This window comes from Monopterus albus, unplaced genomic scaffold, assembly GCF_001952655.1.
Source record: "Monopterus albus unplaced genomic scaffold, M_albus_1.0 scaffold109.1, whole genome shotgun sequence".
NCBI lineage: Eukaryota > Metazoa > Chordata > Actinopteri > Synbranchiformes > Synbranchidae > Monopterus > Monopterus albus.
Genome location: NW_018127989.1, coordinates 356,775 through 366,238, shown reverse-complemented (window position 1 = coordinate 366,238; position 9,464 = coordinate 356,775). Strand labels below are relative to the sequence as shown.

The 9,464-nt window shown below is 40.0% G+C and overlaps 1 protein-coding gene across 2 annotated transcripts in view; it reads right to left on the bottom strand.

Moving 5' to 3' along the window:
* LOC109966335 (uncharacterized) overlaps positions 1-415 on the bottom strand; it is a 3,007-nt gene extending 2,592 nt beyond the window's left edge. Inside the window, exon 1 of one of the 2 annotated variants that reach the window (XM_020611092.1) lies at positions 236-415. In XM_020611092.1, the coding sequence (XP_020466748.1) occupies positions 236-310 (75 nt within the window). In that variant the 5' untranslated portion in view covers positions 311-415. The remainder of the gene's footprint in view (positions 1-235) is intronic. The other variant, XM_020611094.1, reaches the window with a different exon arrangement.
* Positions 416-9,464: the final 9,049 nt, after the last annotated feature.

Below are 9,464 nucleotides of genomic sequence, written 5' to 3'. Positions count from 1 at the left end.
AGGAGGATAACCGCTGGGCCTCTGGGCACCCGGTTATCGGTAGCTGGCTATCTAGACAAGACTGTGGAGACTCTGACTAACATCTAACACGGTTACATGCACAACGTTAATTTCTACTAATGTTAGCTAACAGACGCTAACCTGTGTCTGCGTTTATCACTCTTCATATCCATAACATTTTCTGTGTTTTTACAAACGCCAGACAGTAAAGTAACACATGAGTCTTTTTACTCACCTTTTCCTCTTCCATTAATGAAATAGCTTCTTCTGGGACTCCTCGACCACGCAAAAATTCACTTAAATCCGACATTTTCTGGGCAGCACGTAGCTCCTCTCCAGCATGACTCAAAGGCACTCACTGAACTTGGATCCCTACAGGTACCCATACTTCTGAGTTTAAAGTCAGAATTCTGAGAATAAAGTCAGAATTCTGAGATTAAAGTCAGAATTTAAAAAAAAAAATTATGCAGTGGCCCTAATACTCTTCCGTAGATTTGATACACCTCTTCAGCATGGTCTTTGCCATGTTTTCTGTTATTCTCCTTGCGCAACAACTATCACCTATCATGAATGTTGGTAACCCTGCTGTCATCTGCTTTAATGCTCTTGTGCACTGTCAAGAAAGTGCAGAGCGGAAGTATAATTTGAGCTGTAGCCTATTCACCCTGATCAAACAGTCAGTTTTCCAATATCAAGCCAGTCCTGCAGTATCCTGTGTTTCAGAACAGTAAAAACACACTGGACACAATCATCACATTCATTGAAAAATACAGATACCACAGTGCTCATATACAGACTGAACAAATGTTACAAGGATTAGCAGAGGAATGTCAGCTGATGATGTGCTGAGGATGCCCAGCTGCAGACTTTAATATCTTTAAAGTCCTTGAATGAGTACAGAATGCTCCTTCAAGTGTGCACATCAGTCAGTTCCTAGGGCACTAGCTGGTTGGGAATTACCCATTGTATCCACTGTCACTGTTCGCCAGCTGATGAACCACCAAGGGTACAGAAAGCTACTCTACATTGACAGCCCATTACATCAGTCCTGAGTGGGAAATAAAACATCTTCTTCTGCAAACTTGCCATTTATATGAGCAGCAAGCGTAAATTACAGCAAGTACTGTCAGAGTAAAATATAAGTCATACAAATTATTTAAATATTAAAATATATAACAAATTTGCCATTAAAGAGAATCTGCAAAACTGATACTCTAACCCAGGTAATAAGGACTTACAAATGCTAGTAGTTGCATATAAAGTAAATTTACTTAACTATTGTATTTTTGTATAAATTTAAGGTACTTGTACCCCAGTGTTTCTTGCAGAATTTGATTATACTTGTGGCTAACGTTGGGTGGGGTTGGAGTTTCATGCTAGTGTTACTTTAAGTTACATACTGTAGCTTTAAGAGGGTAATATTATACTTTATAGCTTTGGTTACTGTTTAGATTGTAGATTAAGATTTTACATAGCTGCAATGCTTATGATGCATTGTGATGATGCATTTTTATAGATTAAACTGTGCAAGAGGATGCATAAAAGTAAGCTTTGGCTCCAGCTCAACTGGCTACAGCAATTAAGTGCTACATGCACATGAATGCATCAGTAATTATAATGCACTAAAACCCCATACAGCCCTTTTTTTATGCATTATGAGTACTTTGAAGTCTGGTAGCAAATATCTTTAATATTGATTTCTATCAGTTTGGTTATTAAAGAATTGTGACCAAGATATAAATCAACAGGCCATTTAACAGTTGAAAAATAAATGTGTCGGCGCTTTCTGTGTTGCAATTTCATGTTTGTATATGTCGATATAACTAATAAGCTGATATCAACCAATAATACATGTAATCCCATTGTATTGGTCAGTCTCTAACCCAAACAAACAGGAGTCCAGCATGAAAGGGATGGGTGTAGAAAGAAGCTGTGAAAAAAATGAGCTAGAGAAATGACTTTGTGAAGTCAGCTAGCAGAGGCTGTGATGAGCAAGAGGTGAATATCAAACTGGGGATGGAACAAAGTAATTTGTTTCTTTGTTTCTGTATTTGCTTCCTGGTAGTGTTATAGCTTGTTCCTTTGATCAGTGCCTCAAAGCTTGTAATAGTGCAAAACACTGCATATGTCAAATTACTGTGGAAGGATAGCAGGGGCATACCCAGTTCCACTTTCCCACCTTGCCAGCCTCATCTAGTGTCAAGTTTCTATTCACCAAATCCATTTTTAGGAGCAACTGACTGCAATCTAGCTAAAAGCTATGCAGTGGCATGGATAACATCATAGGCACTGTAAAGGGGGGTGGGAGGTTGGGGGTAGTTATCGATCAGATACAGCAGGAGACACAGGTGGAGCCACAGGATCTCAGGTAAGTTCAGTTTTGGGGGGGGGCAAGGATTAAATTCATTAATGAGGCCCAAAGTCTCTAGCAACACCCATGGATAACCTAAATGTGCAAATGGAGTATTAACGCCTACCAATACAAGGCATGGTCGAGGTGAGCAATGATGCAGAGCCTCTTCAGATGCACAAAAAAGTGCTGTTTGAGTAAAAAGAGGATCAATTCTGAAATCCAGCTGAATAATAGCCCTGGTACTGTAGGTGGTAAAGGGTTGTGTGTTGGAAAGAAATACAAAATGAAGAGATACTGTCTTTTTGTTATAAATATTGTACTGCTGAGGCTGTTGATGGATTAATATAAGAACTCTGAGCTCAGTTTAATGAGCTGGACATATGCTTTGATTGTTTTATTAAAATAAAAAGGCTTGTTGAGTTGGAAGGACATTTAACCGATTCTTGATACATCTAATACACCCTCACTAACAATAAGCATTTCATTTTGGATTGTAAAGACAAATAATTACTGCACTGCTCTGAATTCTCAAATCTCTCTTGTCGTCATATGCATTTAAGCTTAAGTTCAATTTGACAGCTACTGTAAACGCTGAATTATTAAGAGGTATCTCATACAAGATCACCTCCTACATCGAGACACTGTATTCATCTGTCACAGAAAAAGACTTAAAGGAACTGCCTGGCTCTTCATCATGTACAGAAGCAGCTGATCTGATGTAACAGCCCCTACACATGATGGAGACCCAGGTTGGCCTAGCAATGTTGCATATATATATCTTTAAAGGCCACATTCTACAGCGAGGTGGGTCTTTGTAAAACTACATGTTTTTGGAGCTAACACATGAACAAAGAAGGTGTATGAGACTTAGTACACATGATTGCTATTAAAGAGAAATTCTGTCTGACTTATTGTTGAGGGAAAAATGTACATTTTAACAACACTAAACTTTCAGTAAAAATTTTACTGACTTCTTGACTTCTGGAACTTGTGACCATATGGTTTGGGTATATCTTCATCCCCAAGTAAGCCAACCTTACGGTTACATTGTGTGCCATCAGTCTCCTCTGAGGCATTTTTGAAAAGTACATTTAATTTGAATTTCTAATTACTCACTCCTCTTATCCCCAGTGGCTTGCCAAACCAGAGATGAAGCCAAATGAACTCGGCCTCGCCAATTAGCCGAGTAGGCTGCTCAAGCTAATGACATGAACTACAGTCTGTGGCAGTTTCATTGCTGCAGGAGGCCCTGAGGTCTGCAGGATCCCTCCCTCACAGATGAGAAGATTTAGGAAGGATTTCACTTCCTAAGCCAACTGCAACATTAATTACGTTAAGGTGCCTGAGAGTATGATATAGTCTCTCTGCCCTCTGGGGCCACAATTGAATTTCTTCAATTGACCTGTACCAGAACATTTAAAGCAAGCTGGTTTTTATGAGAGCACTACCTGAAGAGTTTTAAATGACCATTAGGATTGGAGAATGATTATGAAGCATTTACTTATTACTATATAATGATCCAATTCAGACTAATAATAGTTACAATTCAGACCTCTGCTGAAGCACCAAGTAGATGAACTTAATTAGTTTTATTATGCATTTTGTCTTCCTGCTATATTTTTGCAGTGGCCTCGAGTGCAAGGAGAAGTGATCTTTAGCACGATGCCCATACTGGTGTGCAGATCTTTGTAAACATGTGGTGAGAAATTTTGGGGTGTTGTTTGACAGTGACTTAAAGTTTGATAAGCAGATCAGTGCTATTGTGAAGTCAAGTTTTTTTTACAATTACAGTTGTTCAGTAAAGTGAGGCCTTTTCTTTCATTTAATGATTTTGAAATTGTAATCCATGGTTTTGTTAGTTTTGTTACTGCCTGCATTTTACATCCTGCCACTATGTGTTGCATTGTTTCTTTGCACAGTCTGCACCCGGGGTCCTGTCTTGTGTGGTAAACCCCTGCTTCGATTGATCTGGCACTTAGGGCCTGTTCTTGTGCTGCTATGATCAGTGCCTCAGTGCTGTCTGATAGGCCAGCCTTTTCCAGCCACTGGTAGGAAGTCATCTGTTGGTGGTACATCCCATGCAGGGCCTTATCATGCCATGACACTTCCTCTTGTTATGGTAGCCCCCCTCACCAGGAGGGTGAGGGAGGACTGAGGTTGGACTCAAGTGTGCAGACCCAGGTGCTAGGGGGAAAAACATGATGGTAGCAGGTAAATAAAGAGAACACAAAGTATCAAAAGAACATAACATGGGAAGGTACGGTGCTTGGATATGTATGATATGTAGTGTAGTGTAAATTAGCGTAGCTTGTAGGTAGTGTGGTAGAGTCAAGCCAAAACGCACAGTGTCTGTCAGCGTAGCATTCTACCAACATGTACAGTCCGCGTTACTATGTTAATGTTCCAGCAAAAGCGGAGCGTCTGCCAGAGGTTTATATAAGGAGGCAAAGGTAATCATCGGGATGCACCCCAGCTGTGTGCATCGACAAACCAGTTGCTAATTACTGGAATGCAACACAGCTGAGGTGCAGAGCCCACAGGATAAAGAGAGCAGAGGAGAGAAGGACGGAGGAGAGGCAGCGGCCGCCAAGTGGCCCTGACACCTCTGGTTGGTCTCCAGCCCCCGTCTGTTGCTGTCACAGACATTCTCTCAGCAGTTTGTCTCTGGGTGCCATCTTGCTGATATACTCCTGGATGCTGTGGGTTTCACAAGACAGTGGCATACATAATGCCATACATAATTATACCATCAGTACAAATAATTTTAGTGTCACTTCACTCTTGCAGAAACAGGATGGAGGGCTCCCTGCAGAGAAGAAATGTGGCTCTGTAAACATACTAATAAACCGTATTGCATTTAATACAGAATTTGTACTTTTTTCTGTAAATTGTTTGCACCCCAAAGAGTTTCATTCTGAGGACTGTAATAAGTCACAAACATTTTCACTGACCTCACATCCAAGCATAAATGCTTTTTTGGGAATTACACAGACAGCATCACCAACTATGAGGACAGAAAAAAAGAAAGAAATACTTAATTACTGAGCTTAGTCAAGCTTCCAGAAATGTCAAAGAAAGTAATCAGCAAACTGTTTGACAAGGAAAGGCAATTTGACTCATTCCTGAGCTTGTTGATTAAAGTGAAAGTTAATTACTATTTTGAAATCAGCAAGGAATACTGTATCCACAGTTACTTACTTATATTATTTTTTTCAAAGTTTGCTTAGAAATGTGTCCTCAAAGAGATGTAAAAACATCAACAGAAGTAATAAGATGAAATATGAAATGCTGGGTTTTTTTATTCTAATGTACAGTAATTGACCCTCCTAAAACATTTCCATGAACACTGATTGTCCAGTCAAATTGTAACTAGGCAACTACAAATAGGCAGAGCAAGCCTTTCAACATTCTCACCATGCCAGATGATGCGCACATGACTACAGCAGCAGCAATATTTTGCAACCAACAAATTTGGAAAGTAATTTTGTTTAAATTAAAAATTTCACAGAGAAAAAAATAGATATCTGTTCTATGCTGCAAACATTTACCCCAGAATGCAGATTCTTTTGTTTGTTTGTTTGTTTGTTTGTTTTTGGCTCAGCACTGTAATACATTGATGTAGCCAACACATGCATCCTGACTCCTGCAGAGTGTTTTGCAGGGTCTGATGCCTTTGAACTACTGAAAACCAAGTTCATTTAGCAGATTCATCCCCATAATTTAAAGGACATCTTTCACACATCCTCAAAATGTCCTCTAATATGAACTCAGCTGCAGCTGTAAATTATCCCCATTGTCCTCATATGTGAAAGCATGACTACACTGTAATTTTATTTTTTAAAAACTGCATGACCGTCCACAGTGACTCATTACCGCCAGTTAAATTAAATGAGTGTGATTCACACTTGACTGGGTTTTGACTGTGGCAACAGGTACTGTACATGCACTTCGCTAATGAATCTTCCCATTACAAATTGTACATTTCTAGTAACATGACACATCATGTCTCTTCAGTCTGATGAGTGCAGCCACCGTCGCACAGATGTGCCGTCATTCACGTTACAAGAATTAGGGCTCATTTACTTTTTTTTTTTTTTTGTCAGAATTTATTTTTTGTATTGATGGTTCCCATTCATGCTTGTACGTGACATGTATCACTCTCCACATTTGAACACCAATGACTAAATTACCATGCATGCAGAAATTTAAATGCAATTTCAACCATATGTATGCAAGAATAATAACGACATAACTTGTGTGATGGTCCATTCATTCATGTCAGCGAACAAACAGTAAGGCAGAGAACACAGTTCTTTTTCAAGGTTCAGGTTCAAGGATTTTCTTGTCAATTCACCATATGTGCAGGACATACAGAAAATCGAAATACCGTTTCTCTCTCACCTAGTACTGGGTGAGACATTGTGCATGTCCAATGTCAAATCAAATACCTAACCTCTACCTATAACTTAAGTCTACACACATGAACAAAGAAAACACAATGTTACCTTGCTAGTTCTACAGCTGGTGGTGGTTTAGGCCCTCACATGGTGAAGGCCGGGGCTGAGGCCTTCACAATGCAATTCCCTTAAAACTGCTCGGTTAGGGCCTGTTCCTTCCAGTTGGGCTTGAACACAGGCTTCACCATAAACATCCTATAAATGTGAAACATCCTTATCTCCACTGGACCCTGTCATTATTGTTGCTCTCCTCTATGTTTACTTGTACCAGTCTGGGAGGGGGCCGAAGCTAAATGCACATGCACTGAGGAGTAAGATGTTAACAAAAGTCAGACATTAGATATGAATTGGATTAAAGGCCCATATCTGGAAGTGGCCCAGATCAGATTTGAAAAAAATCTGATTTGGTTTGTTCACACTTATGTGAAAGGATCAGATCTGAGTCACTTGGAGAGAAAATCAGATCTGAGTCACTTGGAGAGAAAATCAGATCTGAGTCACTTGGAGAGAAAATCAGATTTGGGCCACTTCGGCAGATAATGTGGATGCAGCCTTTGTCCTTTTCTCTTTTACTTGCTCTCTTCTCTCCCTCTTTCACACACACGCACATCCACACACACGTTGTCATATCATCTGTGTATCATTATTGGTACTGTGATTTTTAATTTTGTGTGCTTCTTTTGGTAGCATTTGTTTATCATTTGTTTGTGATGCCCTCTAAATTTGCTGCCCCACGTTTTGTCTTATCTAGCATTTTTATTATTTTTGCAAATGACAAAAGTATAACACCTCAAGCACACAAAGGAAGGAGCAAATCATGAATAATATCATAGGCACTGACATCTTTTTAAAAAGGCTCATGGGTGTTTGCCTGTAATAAATTGTAATATATTTTTCAGTACACATGTTGAAGTGTCCTTGAGCAAGACACTGGATGACCCCAGTGATATAACCGATGTGTGAATGTGTGAGCGTTTGTGTATAAATATAAAACCATTTCCCATTCACCATTTAATATAAAGGTGTATGAAAACTTTGTGTAAATTGTGTACATACAACTGTCCCATTTGTACAAGCATTGCTTATTATGGTGAATGAAATTCTATCACTTCACTAGTCTCAAATAAGAAGGAGCATAATTAGCTGCAGTGTGTAGGTTTGTGAGCTATTATACTCAATTAAATGACAACAGTGTTGTCTAATCTAGACCACTTAATTAACTGCACTGCAGCATAGCATTGACTATCAGCTGTAAAATTAATTTTCCAAATATATACAGTCATGACCAAATGTATTGGAACCCCTGAATTTCTGTCAGATAACTCACCACCTCTCCCAGAAAATTGTTCCAATCACAAAGTCTTTGGTATTTTGGTATAAAATACAAAGGAATTTGTGATTGCAACAATTTTCTGGTGACAGAAATGCAGGGGTGCCAATATTTATGGCCATGACTGTATTTAAAAAAAATGTGAAAATATGCAAGTCACTTAAGAAATGTTCAATCTTTTAGAGAACTAGGGTTATTATAATGGCACAACACATTATAACTCTTTATGTTACTGAGTTTTTTGTTCATTTACTGTTTTTTTTCCCTTTTTCATTTCTGTACAGTATTGTGTAACCGTAATTCAACCTTGTTACGTGAGTGGTAGCTGGCTGCTCCAAAGGAATCTGTGTGATCAAACGGAAGCTGACACACAGAGTGTTAGGAACGCTCTGGTAGGGAGGTGAGCGAGTAAAAAATGACGGACCCAGGTAGCTGGCTTCGGTGCAAGAAGTGCTCTATTTATTTACAGTGACGATAAATATGTGTACAACCAGGTGGAGGAATATGGAGCAGAACCGGGTGTCGAGCGGCAGTCCTGGAAAACATACAGTCAGTGATGAGATGATAAGGAGGAGGCCAGGCTGCGGACGCTAGGATTCACTCCTGGACTGGTCGTGGTGGTTAGTTGCTGAGGGACAAAGTCAGAGAAACAGTTAATGGGAGACTGTGCATCGACCTGCGTGGTGGAGTGATGTGGAGTTGAGGAGGTCTGTGGTCCGGAGAAGCGATAGCGGCTGGGAAGACAAGACATGAGCACGGTATAAATAGGAAGAAACTAATCAGGTGCAGCTGGTGGTGATTCAGGGGACGTGAAGCAGGTGTGTCAGATAAAGAAATCAGGGGTAAGGGAGCTAACATAGAGGGAGAGAAGTGAGAGAGGCAGGTGCAGCCGGGCAAACCTGACACAGAAACTCAGTGATGAGTGTGGGTAGTCTGAGTTTATCCCTCCCTCACCATCTCACCTAGAGGAGCACAGCTGCCTGCAATCAGGAGAAATGAGCTACTTAATACCTTTTGTTCCTTTGCCTAGCACCTGCTCACTGTTGAAAGAGAGAGGTGACCAGTTTGAATTGAGGCAGGTATGGCTGAAACACTTGTATGCAAGATGCTGATGCACTGAGCCCCATACATGCACATCTCTTCCTATATAGTCACTATATATGTGCATACATAGACACATACTGTATATCAAAAGAGTTATGTATGCATATTGAAGTATAATTACATTACAGCATGATTATCCATCCATCCATCCATTTTTCTCCGCTTATCCGGGACCGGGTAGCGAGGGCAGCAGTCTAAGCAAAGATGCCCAGACTTCCCT